Genomic DNA, 21,984 nt, shown 5'->3' with positions numbered 1-21,984 from the left:
TAGTTGTGGAGAGCGGGGGCTACTCTTTGTTGTGGTGCGCGGGCTTCTCATTGCAGTGGCTTCTCTTGCTGTGGAGCATGGGCTCTAGGCGTGTGGGCTTCAGTAGTTGTGGCACACGGGCTCAGTAGTTGTGGTGCACGGGTTAGTTGCTCCGCGGCATGTGGGATCTTCCCAGACCAGGGCTCGAACCCGTGTCCCCTGCATTGGCAGGCGGATTCTTAACCACTGCACCACCAGGGAAACCCCCCAATACAATTTTAATGTTTCACTTTACGTCACATCTCAGATGCATACATTCAGATATTAACAACAAATTCAAATGACAAGGCTAGTTCTCATTTCTGATAGTGTCACGCTCTTTATATTTGAAATCTGTCTGTCGCCGAGAAAGCATGATGTCTTGAGTGACCCTGTCTGCTCACCCCAGAGCCTGCCCTTCACAGGCCACTAACCCATCCATGGCACCTACTCAGGATGTATGTAGCTCCAGAAATTCCCCACGGTCTCTCCTGCTTCAGTGATTTTCACTCTCTTTGCTCACGATCGTGTCAGTGTACCATGCCGTGGTTTCTCCCACCTGAAATGGAAATGAAAACAGGGCAGTACCCTCGACTCAGGGTCACGAGCCACCAGCTACATTCCCATTTATTTACTCCTTTTTCCAGCAAATATCCATGAACGAGACTCATCTGGATCCACCGAGATTCCTCCGCCTCCTCTAACCCGTTCCAGTCTCCCCAACCCCCCACCTGCCTGCATCACAGTCACCAAAGTCTTATGTGGTGTCTCCACCTGCAAGTCTCCTTGATGGCTCAACCCCACCCCCCTCCCCAGCCCGAGCTGGGCTTCTGGGACTCCCCGACAGGCTCACCCTTCCAGCCTCCTCACCTCAGGCTGTAACAGGGAAGAGCAAAATAGGACTCCATGTTGCATCTGTTTCTTTGACATTAACCTTTGCTTTCCGGTGCTTTTGTTATTATAATCATACATAATGGCCTGCCTCAGGGAACCCTGCCCCGCTGCCTGAATGTTAAACTAAAGGGCCTCTGTTCAGCTCTCAGGGAGACAGTCTGACCCTGCCCACCTGTGAATGGCTGCGGAAAAGAAGAAATTAACACATCCCCTCCCGGAGGCTGGCCAAGCCAGGCAAAACCAATGGCCTTTTTACTTTACTTCCTCACCGCCTCCCCCTCTCTGTTCTAGAAAAGAAACTGGCATTCCAACGTGATGGAGTCATTCTTGAGTCCTCTTGATTTCTCTCACCCCACAAACGGTCCAGGAATCCAGACTCCTCTCCACGCCAGCTGCCACTTGTCTGAGCCGCAGCAGTTGGCATGCGACCTCTGCGGTAGCCGCCCCCCCCCGCCCCCCGCCTGGTCTCCTTTTTTCCACTGCTGCCCGCTCCTGGCACCTGAGTGACCTTTTAAAGCATAAGGGATGCCACACCCAGAGCCTGCGCTGGTTCCGTTTCATTGAGTCAAAGCTCTGCCCCCGAAGGCCTGCCTGATCTGGCCCTGGTTCCTCTGCTTCCCCCCACCCCCTGCAGTCCTGGAATGCCTGGCATCACCCCTGCCCGAGGCCTTCGCACTCGAGGTCCTCTCTGCTTGGCTGCCCCTTCCTCGGCACCTGCAGGCAGGTAACGCTCCTCATTCAGATCTTTGCTCAGCAATGCCTTGTCTGTGAGACCTGCTCTGCGCACCCCTCCTCCCCAGTCTTCCTTCCTTTGTCCGCTTCCTTTATGCTCTGGATTTACCACCTTTGAGACAGGCTGGGCCCTGGGCCCTTTGCTGCAGGACCTGCACCTGGACAAACATCTCTAACAACAGATACAAAGAAACTATAAGGGACTAAAAATAAGTGCAGGGCTGTGCAGGGGGGCAAATTATCAACCACAAGATACAAAAAGGCCACAAACCCAACTGCCACTTCTGAGGTGCCCGGAGCAAAAGCAGAGTCCAGTGTGTGATCCCTGTACACACAGCACCAAGGGGGCGGGCAGACCACCTAAGCCCCACCTCAGGCCAGACCCCCTGGACCTGCCCCACCCTCACCCCATTTAAGGGAGCAGCCCGCCCCCCTCCGGGAGCAGCAAGGGCACCTGTTACTTGTTCTTGCTCCCTGTGCTGCAGAAGGAGTCCCTGTGCAAGCCTTGCCTGAACTCCTCGTGTGGCCTCATCAATTTCTGTTGATTAAGGGTCTGGGGTCAGTATCACCTTTGAACACTTTATGATTTACTAATTCATTTGTTGATTTTTGTTATCCTTCGTCCTCAGCTGGAACAGAAGTTTCAGAGGGAGGGGATCTTTGTCTGTTTTGTGCACTGATACCTCCCAAGCCCCTGAAACAGTGTTCAGCACACAGTGGACGGTAAACGTTGTCGAGTCCTTCTTAATGAACGAAACGCTGTTGAATCAGATCTTGGCTTTTCAGCCTTCCAAAGGCTGAGCTGAAAAGTGGCATTTTGGCGGCTCCAAGGCCAGCACTGAAGGCAGTACATCCCTCGCAAACACACAGGCCCCTTCCAGCCCCAGCGACGTGCCTTTGGGGTGAGAGGCCTTGACTACCCATCTGAACTTGGATCTGTTTTCCTTTTTCTTTTTCCAAGGACAAGGACTTTCTACTTTCTTTTCATCCAGGGTTGAAATTGCACTCATTTAGGCTCTGGAATTCCCCCTGTTCTTAGTTTCTTGGCTCAAGACTCCTCGGCAACTTGAGTAAAGGAGCTGGAGGGGGTGAGGGCCCAGGGCCCACAGGACTGTTCTGACACAGAAGCCATATCCTGCATCTTGTTCTAGTGACTTTAAGGGAGATGTTGTCAAGCGTTTTCCTACAATTCGGATACACTATATTTAAGGCATTAACACAGTGCACTCAAAAATAAGATATGCCAATGAATGAATATCTGATCTATAAACCTGTTTGTTACCTTTAAAAATAAAAAGTAAAACAGCCGATGCTGTGAGTTTGACTTAGTTTGACGTGACTATTTTGGTTATTTTTCTGGAGAGTCGCCACGTGCTGACTCCAGGTGAGCAGCTCTTCCTCTCCTGGCTCCTTGTTCACACCTGCTTCCCACCGGCAATGCGGGCTACGGGAATTCTCAGGGCGGGTCTGCGAGCTCTGGGTCTGTTGGAGTTCTGACTCAGAGTGGTGGCCTGAGGATATCAACGGGACTTCATTTTTTTAAGAAAACATTTTTTTTCCATTTTCTGAACCCCTGGCATCAGAAAGGCAGCCTGCGTGGGTTACGATCGCCCTGTGTCACGTAGGATCTTCCCGCGCACCCAGCCAGACCGCTTTGTTGACAGCCCCCATTAGACAGTTCACTGAACTGTAGCCGCCATGCCAGGTGATTTGAGTATTTCACGGTCTGCTTGGGGTCAAGATCAATCAAGCATTTTGCAAAGGACTATCCTGAAGGTGTATGTTGCTACAATTTAAAAAACCCAGTTTTGTCTCCTCAGCAAACACATCTGGATTAGAGCTACCTCTGCAGCACCGTCCTGCTATCACGAAGTCCAGATAGAGTAAAACTGTTTTTAAACCGTGAGTAGGGTGTGTCTACAGGTCTGCACTTCCCAGCAGGTTAAGGGGTAATGATTTTTTCTTTAGCACTGAGTTATTTACATTTATCTCCCGTAAGTAAAAACAAAGGACACAGGGCTGGGCTAAGGATTTCAGGGTTTTTATAGCCCATGTTAACAAGTTTAAGCTAATATCTGAAAAAAAGAGGAGGTGCTGGTACTGTTTAAATAACTTAAGGATGCCCTGGTGTTTAATGCATTGTGCTGTTCACTGCTCAGCAATGTCACCAGGAACCAGGGCCGACTCGGGGGCGGGGCGGGGGGGGGCGTGTGGGGCGTGGCTGGGGTGCGCCTCGGTAGGTGGAAAGGGGACTAACATTTGACACCTTCCCCATATGTCTCATGGGCCACCTTTTATCCCAATTACACCAAAATACCTTCATCATAGTCTTAACAACTATCAGGCAGTTATGGATTAAAACGTGGATAGAAGGTACTGACTTTGGAGCGTTGGCTAAGGGGGAGAGACTGCTCTCTGCATCTCCAGGGGCGGCTCTGGCCCTGCTGTCAGCCCCAAGCGAGCCCCTGCCACTGCGCTAGGCCTTTCCCCCCTTTGTTCATTTGTGTTTGTCTCTCCTGGGTTTAACTTTTGCTACCTGACTAAATATTTGCTTAATGCTACAAAAAGAACCCTTCACACTAAACTCGCCTTGTTTTCTTCCAGAAGTACAATCTCATTGTATTCCTAGCAGCTTTACAAGTCTAAAGCTGTGTACAAGCGCAGGATATGGTTTGAAAACATGCAGCGGTGTGTGTGTGTGTGTGTGTGTGTGTGTGTATTTTCTAGAAACTCTGATGCTGTGAAGAAACATCAGTCTCCCTAGAAAATGTTTCAGATTTTCTTTCAGTAAAATCTGAATTCTGTTCTTGGGATTAGGTGGGTTTGTGATTGCTAGAAAGCATAAATTTTGCCCACATATTACACAGCCTCCTTTGTGACATAATTCTGTGCCAGAATAAGAATTTTATTCATCCTGGGGGAGGGTATGGCTGGAAACGGCAAGGGCCACCGTCGGCCACTCTCCGGGGCGTCCTCGGGCTGCAGGCAATGAGCACTGCAGGGCGGGGCGAGCGGCGGCCTGTTGCCCCGGCGACCCGCGCGCGGCCCCGCCCCCGCGCCGCGCTTCCGCGCAGAGTCAGGGCTGGAAAGCAAAGGGGTCCCGGTGCCGCGGACGCGCGATGCCCAAGTGGAACGTCCGGCGGAGGCCCGGCCGCATGCTCGGACTGCTGCTGCTGGTGATCTTGAGCTTCCTGGTGCTCCGCAGGTGAGCAGACGCCCCGTCCTGCACACCTGCTTTCTCGCCTCCCCTCGCGCCGGGGGAGCCGGCCCGGGAGCGCGCGCACAGCCGCCCGCGGAGCCCGAGTCCCCACGGGGACGGCCCTCTGGTCCCGTCTGATCTGGAGCGCCGGCGCTCGGTCCCTCTGCGCCCCCAGCGCCCTGGGTGACTACAGGCGCTGCGCTCCCGGTCCCCGGGCGTCTGTACCCAGGGCTCCCCATCCTTTTCCGCGGGAGGTCCGCAGAACTGGCCTTCAGACGCCTCTCCGACAGTCCCAGCTCTGTGCGCCCCTAGGCCTCCTGCTGAGCCCCAGATGCCCAGCGCTTCTCCCAGGTCCCCACATTTCCTGCCAAGCCTGCTGCGAGCCTTCTCTGTTCGGCAGAGGCCAGAGCCCCAAGGGCTCCCAGCTACGGTCCCTCTGGCCGGCCCAGCGCGGTCACGAGGTCGCTGCCCCACGGGTCCTCCAAGCTTCTCGCTTTGGGTGTAGTTGCCCCGTTCTCGCATTGATGTGTCTTCTCTCTCCACTCTCCCTCCAGTCACCAGGTCACCCCTTCCCACTCTCCCCGCTCCCTTACAAAGAGTTATCTGGGAGTGCGTTTAGTGATAGAATGATTTACCCACTGCCTGTGTGGGTGCCCGAGCCTAGAATTTTCCTAAACTGTGTCTGTTTACCGGATGCTACAGCTGTGACCCTATTTTTCAGGTCGATGCCTGGCACTTTACATATTCACAACCTCCAGTGTTGCTGGGAAGGCAGGCCAGCAGCGTCAAGGGCTTTGGCAGGGAAGTTAGTATGGAAGCTGAAGGCTGAGCCCGTGGACCTGCTGCAGGCACGCCACCCTCAGCTTTATCTTCTGCTTCTTTCTGCCCCCCTCGTCGCTTCTCTGGAATTCCTCTGGGAGACAGGGACATTTGGGAGGGAGAGAACTCTTTCCATTTATGCCTTTCCAAGACTTAGGCGTCACCTTTGTTTTGGAGATAAGGACGGTGTCACAGGGTTGTTGGGAGAAGGAAATGATGCTCTTCTCCCCCTGGGCTCAGAAAACTTAGGAGGCATCTTGTTTGCCCGGTTGTTCCCAAGACTTTTCCATCCTGTCTATGATCCCAGCCTTTCCTCTTTGAGGACTGGCCCTGGCTCTTGTAGACACAAGGCTGATGCACACCCCAGAGGGATTCTCAGAGGAGACGCAGCAGGAGCCTCTGGCATACAGCCAGGTATCCAGGAGCCCACAGCCCCAGGGAGAAAGGCCTGAGGTGTGCAGGAGCATGTGCTTTGTTGTTGGAGGTCAGGGACGTAGCAGCCCATGCAGGGAACCCAGACAGGTCACCATGAAGGGTGGCTCCGAGGGGCTTGAGGTGGCCCAGGTGGTACACCCTGATGGTCCGCAGGAGGAGGTGCGGGAAGGAGGCTGGTACTTGTTGGTGTCCGGAGGGACAGAAGGTGCAGAAGCATGGGCTCTCGCAGGTGAGCGAACGTGTCCCCACCTGGTGGAGTGGCCGCAGGAAGGGTAGGTTGGGGGGGCTTGTGGGGCCACCCAGGAACAGCAGCAGCGGGTGAATGGTCGTGACTCACGCCCTGGAAGAGTTTTGGCATGTTTAGGAAAGACGTGGCTTTTCCTGCTGTGCTGTCTTTCTCAGCAGGTAAGATAGAGAGAGGCCAGAGAAGCTCTGAAGTAGTTCAGGGCCAGCGCTTAGGGTCCTCTGGAATACTTGTCTTCTGGGCATCGTTTGGACTGTGTCACCCTCACGGATGACTTTCGCCCGATGCCTGCTGTCCAGCTTGGGCTTTTCCTCTCAGGACTTTTCCTCTCAGCATCAACGCGTCACTGAGCAACGATCCAGGAGCTCTGCGTCTCTCCAACCCTAGACATCAGCTGGCAGAGTCAGCAGAGGGGAAAGCCGCCAGGTGGGCGCCGGCACCCCGCCTCCCACCTCCTTTGGAAGGCCTATCTCTTAGCTGCTCCTGCCCTGCCTTGTCTGGGTTCCAGACCCCCATTCCTCCCGTGCCTCTCAGGCTCCTCGGTGAGGGCAGGTCACTTAGCCAAGGAACCAGGCCACTTTCTTTGGTCCAAATCATGGCTGGTCCTGTCCTCCGGGGGCAGGTGCACAAGGTCCCTTCCTGGGCATCTGTGAAGTCACTGATTTTATGAGCTTTGCCTGTTCTGGGCGCTGCTCTGCGTGGGGTCTGAGTCATCGCCCTTGGAACACTCCGGCTCTTTGAGCGCCGTCCCTCTTGTGTTCTGGCAGTGAAGCTTGCAGCCTCTGGAAGTGTCACCCCTGACAGGCGTGGGGAAGCGGGGAGAGGCAGGTATCTGAGCCCCTGTGCCGGAGGAGAGGGTGGGCGTTGAGAGTTGGAAGGGGACCCAGTGTCTCAGTGAACACACGGACAGTGGAGGCGTATTTGTGATCAAGGGACCGGGGTGCCCAGGAGACCGGCGCTAAGAGCTCCAGAGCCTCGGTCCCCCAAGCATCAGGACATGGGCCAAGGAGTCCTCTCCCCCTTGGGGCGAGGAAGGAGCCACCAGTGAAGTAAAAGCACTTCATCTTCGATGATGTGACCCTGACTCCCATCGTATCGCCTGGAATGCTCTTCTGATGAAGAGGCAGGAGATGCCGGGGCTGAGAGAGACCGGCTCAGAATGCGTGGGGCCTGCAGAGGACCCTGGGACCCAGGCCCTGCCCTGGCACCCAGCAGCGGGGTGTTTGCAGCCCCCTCTCCACTCGGTTTTACCTTTTGCTTAAATCGATTGCTCTGGATGCTAAAGGCCATTGAGAGGTAGTCCCCTCATGTGGTGCCTCCCCTGGGACGGAAGGGCCGGGGGTCCTTAGAGGCTCACGGGAACAAAGCAGACATTTCTCAACAGGGCTCCGTGGACGGAGACCCTTGGTGGGTGCCCCATGCTCCCACCCTCACCCTCCAAGGGACGGTTGGCGGGGCTGTGCCTTTCAAGAGCACATTGCGTTGTTCTTGCAAAGGCTATTTTGTGGGTAGGTAATCTAGGAAGAGGATGAAATCTTCAAATACTATAAAGGGGAAGATAAGGCCCCCAGTTCTGGCCCCTGGGCACCCCTCTCCCTGCCCAGAGGCTTCCCTGATCACAGTTTCTCTCCGGAGTGTTCTGTGCACATAGAGACAGCTGTAGACATTACCCTGTTGGTTCATTGGGCTCATGAGTTATTTAAACTGCCCCCTTCTGAAGGGCATCCATGGCTGCAAACCAAGTCGCAGTGAATATCTGTTGGAGATATTTCTGTACATAAAATTGCTGACCGTATGAGATACTCATTTTAAATCTTGATCGACATTTATAATAAGTGAGTAAATAGCACATTCTATTTCTGTTGGATCAGCCTGAGCTCTGTAGGCTCAGGAGCAAATTCCGTTTAATCTGTGTGGGTAGAGTCTTTGTGTCCTGTAAGAACTAGCCCAGCTCTCGTCTATCTCGGTAGGTTAAGTCCCACGTGTTGGATTTTAAAAACCATTTATTTACAATACGTCGTGCCCTGTTTAATGAAATCCTTTTATTCTGATTCCGTGAGTGTCTCTGAGATCAGAGTCTTGTCATCAGGGGCGCCCGGGGGTTAGCTAACAGAGCTTTCCACTCTTGGCACTTTTTCTATTTATGATGCTGTCAATGGACATTTTCCCCAAAGTGAGAGCACAGTGTCACGTGACATCCGATCACTTTTTGTTGTTGGTATGTGGTTGATTTCGAATGAGGAGTTTTTGTTGCTGCACGACTGGGTCTCAGGGTTTCCTCTAGTAAATGCTTGTTCACATACAAACTCCTGCGGGCTTTAGAAGATGCTGCCTGGCTTGGCCTGCTGGAGCCCGGGTGTGTGACCCATTCCTGACCTAGCAGAGCCTTCTCGGAGGGAAGGGCAGAGGTTCCAGGCTTACAGTGGTGCCACAGGCTGCAGGGTGCTGCACGATGGCCAGGCATCTCTGCAGAATGAGCGACTCGCTTTTGGATGGAAGGCCCCAGCCCTTTGGAAATATTAAGGCCTCTCCCAGCAAATCAGGATCCAGAGCCTTGGGCCCAGGCCAAGGAGCACATGCAGGAAGCCAGGGCAGACCTGGGGACAGTGCTTCATTTCCTGGGGGCTGAAGCTCGTGGGGCTCCAGGGTTGGTGCAAGAGGCACTCTTCTGGGTTGGGGGCGTTAGGGGCACTGGCCGGGACCGGAGAGTGGGCGGGCCCCTCCTTGGACCCCCAAACCTCCCAGCCGAGGGAGGCGTGCACAGGGCTGAAGACTGGTGAGACCTAAATACCCCCGAGGGGGCAGTTCACGGGGTCCAGCCAAGGAAGCTGGACCTCATGGGAGCCTGTAGCCACATCAGAATCTTGAAAGTGATGAGGAGAAATTTGTATTTTAGACCCAAGTGAGGAGATTTCTATGTGTGATGATGTCGTCTGGGCAGCTTAACATGTCTGTCTGGGTGATGGTCTCCGGCATGGCCACGTGGATGGGCGGAGTGTTTTCTTGGTCAGCATCTTTAGTATGAAGCCCTGGACCCAGATTCGGTTGAACATTTGCTTAGGGCAGCCCGAGGGGGGTCACAGTGCACATTATGTACGGAGCCAAACTACTGATGCCCGGGACCAGTGAGGACTCACGTTCTGGGGATGGAAGGACTGTTTCTGCAGGTTGCTACCTCGAGTACCAGCTTGTCCACACCCTTGTTAGCCTGAAATTGTGTGAGCCTGGCCTGGTCGCCGCTGGAGGCCACACGTCCCGGGAGTTGACGATGCGATCTCTGCCGTGTCTGGTTGCGGGGACGCCGGCCTGTCTGGATCGGGACACATGCGTACGTAGGACGGAAGACAAGGAGGTGGCTGTGACCCAGTGTGAGGCCTGCCGGTCCCACCGTGGCCTCAGTTGTGGTCAGTGTCTGCAGCGCTCACAGGGACGCCCTCTGGCTCAGCTGGGACGTTTCAGACCGGGCCTCATCAGCCTCATTCAAGGAGGTGGCGGGATCTGGCCCTTCTACCTCCCGCCGCCCTGGGAGACCCTCTCCGAAAGCGGAGGATCACTTCCTGGGCTCACCTCACAGGAAGGAGGTGGTAAGCTTGTCACCTGCGCATCTGTCCGTTTTCACCCAGATGCGTCCACTCGGCACTTGTGGCCATGTCCAGTGACATGCAGCCTGGGCCCCGTCCTCAGGCTCTGCGCAGTGATGGGGTAAGGTGCGGGCAGGCTCCTTCCTCGCCCCCGCCCCGCCCCCGTCCCGCCCCCGTCCCCACCTGACGACCTCCCTCCCCACAGGGAGCCAGAGCCCCATCTCCGCTTCACGTTTCCCTGACAACCTGCTGCTCTGTCCCTAGAAGGGGTGGTGGCGACAGGGTGGTGGGGGCCCCGCCGGGGGTCCTGACACGCTGCCTTCTCCCAGGAGCCCCTCCGGAGCCACGTCAGTTGGGGCCAAGGCCAGCTGTCCAGGTCATTCTAGGACCAAAAGGCTGCTCATCCTACAATGAACTGAAGACACAAAGGCGACAGGAATTAGAAGGAAGTGTAAATATGAGCTCCAGCTGGAAAGAAGGCAGGGGCCCCTGGTCTTATCAGAAAAGTTCACCAGGAATGAACGGCTCACGGGAAAAGCAGCAGGAAGTAGGGGTCCCCGGGGCTAGGTGGGCTCCGTGCTAACAGGCCTCCATCAGAAGGAAGGGCCTCACCTGATCCAGCTGCGCAGCTCATGGTGGTTTTATTGTGACTAGTTAGCTACTCAGGAAGCTGGAGGTTGTTACTAGTGTTAGGAGCACCAGTACTGATGGTCATTCTCTGTGTTAATAACCATTTACGTTGTTGTTTACGAAGCTCTAACGTGTATTACCTCGTTTTCTCACAGTGAATTCTTTGGAGAAACCCAACATTTGTCATCCTCATTTTCTCAGTGAATTCATCCCTTTTATTAATGTATCAAGAACTTGCCTAGTTACCTACAAGAAAATCCTCAGAAGCAGTTGAGTTCTCCAGAATTTGGAATTTGATGACAGCTCTAGCTTTTGTGGCTTGCAGTGTTAATTTCATGCCTCTTAATAAGCACTGAGAGGAAAAAATTTTTTTAATCTAGAAAATGATAGGATATAAAAAAACCGACAAAAGAAAGCTCCATCCAGGAGGAGACTATATATACACATATATCAAAGGAGAAGATGCAGGTTACTGCTTCTCAGACCCCCGGGGTCAGGTTAAAATGCAGACTCTGATTCAGTAGGTCTCAGGTAAGGCCTGAGTCCGCATTTCTTTTTTTTTTTTTTTAATGTTTCCTCTTTTTAATTTATTTTATTATTTATTTATTTATTTTTGGCTGTGTTGGGTCTTCGTTTCTGTGCGAGGGCTCTCTCTAGTCGCAGTGAGCGGGGGCCACTCTTCATCACAGGGCACGGACCTCTCACTATCGCGGCCTCTCTTGTTGGCGGTGCACAGGCTCCAGACGTGCAGGCTCAGTGGTTGTGGCTCACTGGCCCAGTTGCTCCGTGGCATGTGGGGTCTTCCTGGACCAGGGCTCGAACCTGTGTCCCCTGTATTGGCAGGCAGACTCTCAACCACTGTGCCACCAGGGAAAACCCTAGTGCCCGCATTTCTAACGAGCTCCAGGTGCAGGTACCGAACCAGGAGGCAGAGGCGCCTAATGGCTAGTCGTCCACTGAGGGACAGACCACGAGTGTGTGTCACCAGCAGGGACTGTGTTGGAATGAGGGGGTCCCAGAGAGCCCCCTCCCCACCTACACCTTTGCACCGGCCGGGTGTGGGGAAGGAGGCTCTCACAGCTTCTGGGGAGACACAGAAGTTAGGTCAGTAACTTGGTGAATGGGAGCTTGTTCCTTTGAAGTTCTGGCTGGTGATTAGGGATGGCTTCCTGGTGGAGTGGTTGTGTGTGTGCGTGTGTGCCCAGCGCCTGACGGTCAGCGTGCCCCTGTTGTGAAGAAGAGAATGTGCATGCAGCTCTTCCCATTCTCGCGGCTGGGCTGGGCCGGGGGCGGTCAGGTGAGGCTGAAGGGCAGGAAGCCTGCGGACCGTGAAAGCATGAAGGCAGAGTGCGTTCTTTGGGGAAGATACGGTCAAAACCCAGGGAGACCACACTCCGCTGTGCGTGAGCTGCGTGTGCCTCAGACACAGCTGGAATAGTCAGGGGCTTGTGCAGAGGAAGGCGCAGGCCGGGGAGCCAGGCGAGGGGCGGACACGGGGCCCCAAGGTCTCCCTTTGCCGTCCAGGGCCTCGAACTCCAGGGCTGGGTCGGCAGCTTCCTGCAAAGGCCCGGGTGGTAAACGTCTCCAGCTTTGCAGACCCTGCTGTCTGTCGCAGTGACTTCGCTGAGCCCCAAAGCAGCACAGACAATACATAGACGCACGGCGGGTTATCCATGAAACTACTTACGGACGTTGAAACGTCAAGTTCATACAATTGTTTTATGTCCCGAAGTTCTCTTCTTTTGATCTTGTTTCAACTGTTTAAAACGTGAAAACCATTCTCAGCTTGCAGGCTGCACACAGGCACGAGGCCATGGCTGGAGTTTGCGGACCCCTGGCTTCTGACCGCATCCCAGTGGACAGAGCTTTCACCGTGAAATTTACAAATTGGAGTAAGATGGCTTGGCACAAAGTCCAGCACATTAAATATAACCAGACGCTGAATTAAACGGGAAAGAAGGGAAAGCTTGGGATTATTTCATATTAGGGGCATTAAAAAAAATCCACTGAAGTTATTCTAATTGCAAAGTGTGTTAAAATAAATTTATTTCAAGTAGCGAGAAGATGCTTTTTTTTTTCGCTTGTGAGAAACATCTTTTATAACAGGTCTTGTTAAGCCCCTCGCTATATGCCTCACAGAAGAACGTGCTGGACACAGCTGGTGAGGAACATCATGTCACAGGCCCTTCTATTGCATTTCCCTGGTGTCTGATCCTCATGCAGCCCTTGTGAGCAGTCAGGACAGGTGATGGCCCCGTGTTACAGGGGAAGATCATGCCCTCGGAGCCAGGGTCCCTAACCCATGGGGACGGTGCTACCGAGGGGAGGGCCAGGGCTCCCGTCCAGACCCTCCTCTCAAAGATCCTGCTTTTGTTTTCACTTCCCCACATCTGTGGTCCTTTGGGAGAGCTGTATTCTGAATTGTCATTTTAAGTCACTTGGAAGGTGGAAGTCTTGGAGAAAGAAACCAGTGCTAGGTTGCTAGGTTATCCACAGACCATTCCTGCGATGCTGCAGCAGAGCTGGCGTCCGCAGCTGCGGCTGAGGGTGTCGGGTGCTGGGGCTGAGAAGGAGAGTAGGTGGAAACAGTTTCCTTTGTCCAGGACTGGCTCTAGACAAATTCCCGAGTGGCCAGTGATGTCTGTGGCACCTTCCGCCCTCTTGGCATCGTGCTGTCCTGTGTCTGGCCACCCGCGGCCCCCGGCCCTCCTGAAAAACTCAACCCCGGCCAGCGGCTCTCAGCCTTGCCCTGAGGATCTTTCTAGGACCAGTGCCTGTGCCCGCCTCCAGAGGGAGTTCATCGGTCTGCGGTGCAGACTGGGCTTCAGTTGTTTTTAAAAGTTTACCGGGGACTCAGGTACGCCGCCAGCTTTGAGAACCATCGTGGCTGCACGCAAACCCCCCTACCTCTGGTGTAGCTGAGTCTAGCTGGGCATCAGGGAGGCCACAGTGGAGACTGCATGTGCTCTGGCCGCTCCCACATCTGCATCCGCTTGGGCCCCACGCTGGTACATTGCACTGGTCAGTGTGCTTGTCCTCCGTCTCCATGACCACAGCTGCCTGAGGCCAGCCCATTGCTCCTGTCTGGAGCTACGCTTCTCAGCTTCTCAACCTGTTACTTGGTGAAATACAATAAAAACAAATTGCTAGAAAAAGAAAATGGAGAGAAAAAATATACAAAATACTGCCCCAGCCTTTCTTTCTTTAGTTTTTGGCCACACCCCACAGCATGTGGGATCTTAGTTCTCCAACCAGGGATCGAACCCGCACCTCCTGCATTGGAAGGCCGAGTCTTAACCATTGGACCGCTGGGGAAGTGCCCCCCGAGCCTTTAAAAAAAAATGTTCTTTTTAATTAAAAAAAACTTTTTATTGGAGTATAGTTGATTTACAATGTTGTGTTAGTTTCAGGTGTACAGCAAAGTGAATCAATTATACATATACATATATCCACTCTTTTATTTTGATTCTTTTCCCATATAGGCCATTACAGAGTATTGAGTAGAGTTCCCTGTGCTATACAGCAGGTTCTTACTAGTTATCTATTTTATATAGAGTAGTGTGTATATGTCCATCCCAATCTTCCAATTTGTCCCTCCCCCCCGTTATCCCCTGGTAACCATAAGTTTGTCTTCTACATCCGTGACTTTACTTCTGCTTTGTAAATAAGTTCATTTGTACCCTTTTTTTAAGATTCCGCATATAAGCAGTATCATATATTTGTCTTTCTGTGTCTGACTTACTTTACTCAGTATAATCTCTAGGTCCATCCATGTTGCTGTAAGTGGCATTATTTCATTCCTTTTTATGACTAAGTAGTATTCCATTTATGTATGTACCACATCTTCTTTATCCATTCATCTGTCGGACACTTAGGTTGCTTCCATGTCCTGGCCATTGTAAATAGGGCTATGATGAACATTGGGGTGCATGTACCTTTTTGAATTATGGTTTTCTCCACGTATATGCCCAGGAGTGGGATTGCTGGGTCGTATGGTAGTTCTATTTTCAGTTTTTTAAGGAACCTCCATCCTGTTCTCCATAGTGGCTGTACCTGCCCCAGCCCTTGATGATTAGCTTCTGCAGATGTGCAGTCGCTCTCGTCACTGGGGAGGCATCTCAGTTTCTGTCCTGACCTCAGCGAGGACCAGGCGGTGACACCACCCTGGCCTGCACAGCTGAGGAGCACGGGCTGGGGTGGGCCGTGCACACTCCCTCTCCCGTGGACGGTCAGAGCTGAAGCCCTTGGCGTGTGGGCAGAGGAGAAGCCGGTGCTGGTGGCGGAGGTGGGGAGAGAGCCAGAGGAGGATGGTGCGTCCGCATGGTGCACGTGGCCGGCGAGGCTCGAGTGGTCCCTTTGAAGATTGTGCCTCAGCCCATGTCTGGTTCTCCCGTGTCTCTTTCAATCAGCGTGTGGTTTTAGCTTTTGTTTCAAAATGAATGGAAAGAACAGAAACGATGCAGGGACCTTTTTATTTTAATTAATTAATTAATTAACTTTTGGGGCTGCATTGGGTCTTTGTTGCTGCGCGCGGGCTTTCTCTAGTTGCGGCGAGCAGGAGCTACTCTTCATTGAGGTGCGCGGGCTTCTCACTGCGGTGACTTCTCTTGTTGCGGAGCACGGGCTCTAGGCGCATGGGTTTCAGTAGTTGTGGGTCACGGGCTCTAGAGCGCAGGCTCAGTAGTTGTGGCGCACGGGCTTAGTCGCTCCGCGCCATGTGGGATCTTACTGGACCAGGGATCGAACCCGAGTCCCCTGCACTGGCAGGCGGATTCTTAACCACTGCGCCACCAGGGACGTCCAGGACCTTTTTAAAGCAGAGGAAAAGGTACCAACTGAAATTTGCTTTTGCCTCAACTCACTTTTGGTTTTCTGTCTCCAGCTTTCCTAAATTTCCAGCTTCTCTTGCTGCTTCTCTCTGGGCTGTCAGGAGACGGGGTGGAGAGGACAGGGAGAGGTTCTCGGAGCCCCGAGTCACGGGGGTCATGTGAAGGCCTCCCCCTGGCCAACCCACAAGACACCAAGAGGCGCTTTTTGGGGGCTCACACCTCCTGGCAGCCCTCCTGGGTGGGGGGCTCCCTGTCCTGCTAGGGTGCCCCTCGGCCAGCACTCCTTCTCCAGGTGTAACAATTAAGACCTGGAAATTCGGTCAATGAGCAGACACCGTTTCTAACCGGTACCTCTTTCCAGGTATCTGCACCTCCAGCCCGGTGGCTGTGACCGTGAGGTGGCTCGGAGGTACTGTGTCAGATAGCTGCTGCTTTGATGTGTGTCAGATAGCCTAGCCGCGCTGGCCATTGTAGGAACCCGCATCTGCCCCCGAGTCCCCCCAGCCCCGGCACCTGAAGGCAGCTGCTTGGCCCCAGAAACCTCCTCCCTGTGCTGTGTGTGCCCTGACTTCCCTCCTGTGAGCACGGCCTCCATGTTGAAGGCCGAGTCTGTCGTGTTCCTGGCGGGCCGCGTGCGCTGGGGGTATGGGTGGCGCTGAGTCTGGGCGGCGCTGAGTCTGCGTGGTGCTGAGTCTGGCCGCCTGGCACAGGCCCGCTCGGGAAGGGATGCCGGGGGCTGGAGGAGGAGGTGGGGAAGCCTGGCTCCGAGGCGCCCACTCAAGGCCCAGGCTGGCAAGGATGGGCACTGAGGCCGCCTGTGCTCCCTGCAGGGTGAACTGGCACAGGCTGACCCCCTTGTGGCTGAGGCATCGGCGCTTGGGGCTGCAGGCCAAAGGGCAGAACTTCATGCTGGAGGACTCGGCCTTCTGGATCTTCGGGGGCTCCGTGCACTACTTCCGGGTGCCCCGGGAGTACTGGAGGGACCGGCTGCTGAAGATGAAGGCCTGCGGCCTGAACACCCTGACCACGTGAGTGCGCCCCGCCACCCCGGCCGCCACGCCTCGTCACCAAGTGGGGCTCCTGGGCCTGCATCCAGGCTTCTCCGTCATGTCGGGAGGGTGAGCGCTGCTTGGTCCTCCCCCTGAGCAGCCTGCAGGAGTGCCTGCGGGCTGAGCTGTGTGAGGGAAGAGTCGCAGGAGCCCAGCCTCTGAACGGGGGCAGCCTCCCCGCCGCACACCACCAGGGGGCCGAGGAGGGGGGGACTGGACGCGGGCTGGGGGCAGAGGAGCGACCCTGTCTGAAGGAATCCAGTGAGGGAGGCCGGTGTACACGCCTCAGGTGGTTCAGTAATCACAAATAGTCTTTTAACCAGCCCTCCGCCTCGCGTCTGTACAGTAGGTGCGCGTAGACCTCTCCAGCGTAGCCGACGCGGTTTGCAACCTTCCTTTCTGGAATCATCTTCAGAGCTTTGGCTTCCCTCCTAGAACAAGCACAGGGTCAGCACGTGGTGGTCACTCAGTGCAGCGCTGACATGTGAATCAGTTAAAAGCGTGCTCAGTGGGGAAAAATCTTGGATCATTTTGTGGATTTATTTTTCAGAATTTCCAACGGATATTTGGATCCAAGTCTGTGAAATAAAGTGGGTGATTAGGCTGGGTTTTCTTAAAATTTCAGGCAAAAATGTGTGATTACAAGTCAAGGACATGGATTTTCTTGGTGATGTATGAACTGCTTTGAAGACAGCTCTAAATACGGGGGTGTTCTGAGCTATGACAGCGTAGTTGAACAAAATATGTGATTTTCCAGGAAGATTACCTAATGGGATCCATTTATTTGCACGTGTAAGTTCTGATCTGAGGGTACGTGCTCATGTTATAGGGCTCCTGAAGCTTGCAGGAATATTGCAGGGGGAGCATTTTGCCTTACGAGAGCAGGATAATCTACATAATCTCTTGAGTCTGAATTGGGAGCCGGCAAGCCCCTCCTTCACCTGGGCACCCTTTGCAGTCAGAGAGGCTCCCCAGAAGCCGGGGTGGGTGGGGTCCAGGAGAGGGGCAGCCGGAATTACTGTTAGCACGCGTGACTCTACATCAGGCCCTTTAATGAACTTACTTCATTTCCTTATCCTTTCTTCAGTGTAAGAACCTCTGTCCTGTTCCAAGGTTTGGAATTCTGGAGGCTTCATTAAAAATAAGACTGATGATTAGGGTTTCTTCTTACCCTACTTTTGTTACCGACCAGGGTTCTTGGACTCTTTAAGCAATAGAATTTGACAGGAGGCCAGACGAGGAGTTCAGGCAAGGCTTGACTGGGACTCGTTCTGCAGCACAGGCAGCGAGAACAAGTAACAGGTGCCCTTGCTGCTCCCCGAAGGGGGCGGGCTGCTCCCTTAAATGGGGTGAGGGTGGAGGCAGGTCCAGGGGTCTGGCCGGAGGGGGGGCTTAGGTGGTCTGCCCGCCCCCTTGGTGATGTGTGTGCAGGGATCGTGCACAGGACCCTGTTTTTGCCCCCAACACCCCAGAAATGGCAGCTGGGTTTGTGGCCTTTTTGTATCTTGTGGTTGATAATTTGCCCCCTGCGCAGGCCTGCAGTTGTTTTTAGTCCCTCATAGTTTCTTTGTATCTGTTGTTGGAGGAGACATTTGTCCAGGTGCAGGTCCTGCAGCAAAGGGCCCAGGTCCCAGCCTGTCCCACATTTAACTGATTTTCCTATAAAGTTACTTCTTTTTCTTTGACGAAGAGAGAGGATGACGGGGAGGGCTGGGGGAAGAGGGAGTCACCCAGATCTCCTGGGCCTTCTCTCCCTCCTTCCAGGGAGAGGACTTGCCCTGGCTTCTCCGAGGTCCCAGGTCTCTTCAGTTTGTTCTCGGTTCCAGCCCTGACACCACTAAGACAATGTATCTAAGAAATACATCTTCAACCATCGTGAGGGGTTTTAGGGACGAAGGTGCTCATTTGGGAGACAAGGTGGGATAAGTGGAGAACTCATGCCTGTAATTATCATTTCTACCACAGCTACGTTCCGTGGAACCTGCACGAGCCGGAAAGAGGCAGATTCGACTTCTCTGGGAACCTGGACCTGGAGTAGGTGCTCCTGCGGCTGCGACCGGCCCGGGGCAGGGGGTGCGGGGGCTCCTGGGGTGGCTGGGGTCCCCAGGGGCACCTGGGCTCTGCCGTGAGAACAGAGGGAGCCTGGGGTCTGCAGCCTGTTCTCAGGACCCAAAAGCTCTCCAGTCGTGACCCCCTTACTCCCGGGGGCCCGGGCCTGCCTGCCCTGAGCCCAGACCTGTTCGCTGCAGCCCAGAGGGGCCCCATCCCCCAGGTGGGCCCTGCCCTGCAGGGTGGTCCTGCCACCGCCGGGGTCGGGGGCCGGCAGGGTCAGGCTCCCCGTCGGGACCCCTGTGCCCCGTCTGAGGCCCGTTGTCCTCGTGCCCCCAGAGGTGCCGTGCAGATGTCCTAGGCTGGGGGCCACTGCTGTGACCCGGCTGGGCATTCCCTGCTGTGCTGGGGGGTCGCATCCCGCCCTCAGTGCCCCCAGCCCCCCGGGGGAGGGGAGGGCGGGCGAGGGGAGGGGGCGGCAGCTCTGCCCTGCGGTGGTGCTGGGCCGTCCCCCCTCGGCTCCGAGGCCTGAGAGTTGGTGACACTGACCCCCCAGGGCCTTCGTCCTGTTGGCCGCGGAGGTGGGGCTGTGGGTGATCCTGCGTCCGGGCCCCTACATCTGCAGTGAGGTGGACCTCGGGGGCCTGCCCAGGTGAGCGGGGCCGGGGGCCTCAGCTGTGTCCGGAGTGGAGCACCGCTGACGCTGTCGTCCAGTCTAAGGAGAACAGGGCGTGTCCTGTGTTTCCCCGCGCATGCGTTGTCCCAGGGAGCGCGGGTGGTGGTGGAGCGCTGAGGGCCAGTGCCGCTCCAGCCCCCGAATCCCCGGTTCACCGATGAGATGTGGGTCTCGGTCGTGCAGCCAGGAGTGCGTGGCGGAGGGGAGGCGTCAGCTGCTCGTGCTTCTTTCCGGGAGGGAGCGGGGCCGGGGGCCTCAGCTGTGGCCGGAGTGGTCCTGTGCGCTTGTGCAAAATGCAGAGCACCAGCGTAGGTTTGATTTTGCTGTTAACCTGTATTTTTCATTCTGTGCTGAAGTTCCTTTTCAGAATGAGTGGCACCCAAAAGGCGTCAGTGTAAGTGATGTCAAAGTTACTGTCGTCTTCAAATTCCACGTGGCTTCTCTGCGCGGGCGCGGGGCTGGCCCTCCTCACGTCCTCGGGCCTCTGCTGCGGGGCTGGCCCTCCGTCAGGTCACGTCTGCTCCGGATGGGCCTCACTTTCTGAAAAATGGGAAGAGTCAGACCCGTCCTTCTGTTTCTTAAGGATGTTACCAAGCATTTTTTAAAAGTGCAAGCATTTTGACAAAGTAGAAGAGAAGCAAGTTGTTTTAGTTCTAGCTTTCATCTTCAGATCTCAGGACCTGATGAATTACCTTGGGGTGTGGTCTCCAGGGGGTCAGTAGCGGGTGTGTGGTCAGGTCAGGAGCCGGGTGGGATCAGCTGCCACCACGGCCAGCCCTCGTCCTAGTGGTTACTACCACTGGTGTCCAGCAGAAGGGTTTTCTGTTGACAGGCACGGGGTCCTTTCCTCCCAGTCTCCGGCCCTCGGCTTCCCCTCCTCCGGCCCCGCCGCCCCGGAGGGAAAGAGGAGGTTTGCCTCCTCCGGCCCGCCTCGCTCTCATCTCCAGGGCGACCTGGGCCCTCCCTGGGCTAGGCCGGCCCCCTCCACTGCCTCGCCACCCAGGATCCCTTCTCTGTCGCTGGGCCATTCTGCTCGGCAGCGAGGGGCCCCCCCACAAGGCTCACACAGCCACAGCGGCCTCACCACCCTGCGGATTAGAAACCCGTGTGTCAGCGATGTCCCCGGGCTCGGGCCCGGGACGAGGACGGATTAAGTCCGAGCTGAGAAGCAGCTCAGACCTTCCTGCGCCCCCGCCTGTCCACTCAGGTCCGGTTGCGTGGGGGATGGGCTCGTGGGCTGGACCAGGCAGGGAGACCAGGGCTAGCTTCTCAGCTGCCGGTTCAGGCTTCTTTTTCTGGGTGACACTGGGAGGTGGCACCTGTGTCCTCCGGTCCCAGGGATTCCTGACCCCTTTGTCTTCACCCCGTTGTGATGAGATTGTAGTGTAAATGCTTGAAAAATGGGCCTTGGGTTCAATGAAAAGCTTTTCTCCCTCTGACTGGCAGCCAGACCTATAGCCATGAATCGGAACTAGAATGGCCACCGGTGCTGGTGTCCTCGGGTGGGAAGCAGGCCCAGATCCATGCCCGTGTCTGCCCCGAGTCCTGGCTGAGTGGACGTGGGGGGAGACTGGTCTCCACACTCATTCCTGGGCTCTCTGAAGCTGGTTCCTTTCACCCATCACCCTGCCCAGAGCAAACCGCCAGACAGTAAAACTAATCATCCCTCCCCTTTTCATTCCAGCTGGTTACTCCAAGACCCCGACATGAGGCTGAGAACAACGTACAAGGGCTTCGCCGAAGCAGTGGACCTTTATTTTGACCACCTGATGGCCAGGGTGGTGCCACTCCAGGTAAAAGCCAGCAGACCCTTCCTTGCTCTCTCCGTCCTCCCACTGGTGGTAAAGAGTCCAGGTGAAGCTCTCAGACCAGGGCTCGCAGCCCTTTGCACACGGGACACCTTCCCCCCACCGCCTGGGACGTGCATTTGGAGGGCCTTGAATGGTGGTCTTTGCAGAGGTCTGTCTAGTGCAGTGTTGCCTTAGGTGGGATGCAGACGTTGCTGGCGCACTGCCGGGGCTGCAGCACTTGATGCCTTGGTAACTGGAACACCCACCTGTCTGCGTCCCAGCAGCACAGTGGTCCAGCTCTGCTAGAGGGGAGCTTGTGTGGATAGGCTCTCGCCTGTGAGACGGCAGGACTTCTTGTCATTATAGTTACCACTGGTGACTTTCCAAAGTGCATCCTTCTGCTACCAAAAAGGTGCTGCACGGTACATGATTATTATTCAAAACATATGTCTTAAAATGCATTTTGGGGGGAAAGTATCTTAACTTGGCATCTAATAATTGGAAGCAATGAAAAAGCAGAAATGGGAATAATTAACTCAATTGCTTCTGTAAGTGTGACACTGAGAAATTTGTACATCAGTAAAATATTAGTTCATCAATAAAAATTGTTTTTGAGTCAGTGGTTTGGGATATTCACAGCACACATAGATCAAAGGAACTGTTGGTCATTTGTAGGGTAGGCAGATAAAACACAGGATACCCAGTTAAATGTGAACTTCAGATAAGCAAGGAATAATTTTTTTTAATTAACGTATATCCTAAATATTGCATGGGACATACTTACATTAAAAAATTCATTGCTTATTTAAAAATTATTCATTGTAAATTCAAGTAGTATAACTGGGTGTCTTGTATTTTTATTTACTAAATCTGGCAGCCCCAATCATGAAAGAAGCAAGAAGCTAGGAAAAGTATTAGCCTAGACTTTCACAAGGAAGATGGGATTACCGAGGTGATTCAGTGAGTTGTAGTAGGTTGGGGGGTGGGCGTGGGCGTGGAGGCTGTGTCAGGAATATGGCCCAGAAGCATTCTTAAGCAT

At 54.6% G+C, this 21,984-nt stretch overlaps 2 protein-coding genes across 2 annotated transcripts in view; both read left to right on the top strand.

Annotated features, from left to right (window-relative positions):
* The window catches only part of GLB1L3 (galactosidase beta 1 like 3), a 52,927-nt gene extending 50,738 nt beyond the window's left edge, over window positions 1–2,189 (top strand). The window contains exons 28-30 of the mRNA XM_068554596.1: window positions 1,305–1,348; window positions 1,547–1,636; window positions 2,062–2,189. Of these exons, the coding sequence (XP_068410697.1) occupies window positions 1,305–1,348; window positions 1,547–1,636; window positions 2,062–2,189 (262 nt within the window). The remainder of the gene's footprint in view (window positions 1–1,304; window positions 1,349–1,546; window positions 1,637–2,061) is intronic.
* A 2,540-nt stretch (window positions 2,190–4,729) lies between these two features.
* The window catches only part of GLB1L2 (galactosidase beta 1 like 2), a 38,863-nt gene continuing 21,608 nt past the window's right edge, over window positions 4,730–21,984 (top strand). Inside the window, exons 1-5 of the mRNA XM_068555191.1 lie at window positions 4,730–4,849; window positions 16,212–16,409; window positions 18,396–18,464; window positions 19,036–19,131; window positions 20,840–20,948. Of these exons, the coding sequence (XP_068411292.1) occupies window positions 4,764–4,849; window positions 16,212–16,409; window positions 18,396–18,464; window positions 19,036–19,131; window positions 20,840–20,948 (558 nt within the window). The 5' untranslated portion in view covers window positions 4,730–4,763. The remainder of the gene's footprint in view (window positions 4,850–16,211; window positions 16,410–18,395; window positions 18,465–19,035; window positions 19,132–20,839; window positions 20,949–21,984) is intronic.

Source organism: Eschrichtius robustus, chromosome 11 (genome assembly GCF_028021215.1).
Source record: "Eschrichtius robustus isolate mEscRob2 chromosome 11, mEscRob2.pri, whole genome shotgun sequence".
Lineage (NCBI taxonomy): Eukaryota > Metazoa > Chordata > Mammalia > Artiodactyla > Eschrichtiidae > Eschrichtius > Eschrichtius robustus.
Note: the sequence above shows the minus strand (reverse complement) of the source record. Positions and strands in the feature narration are given on the sequence as shown.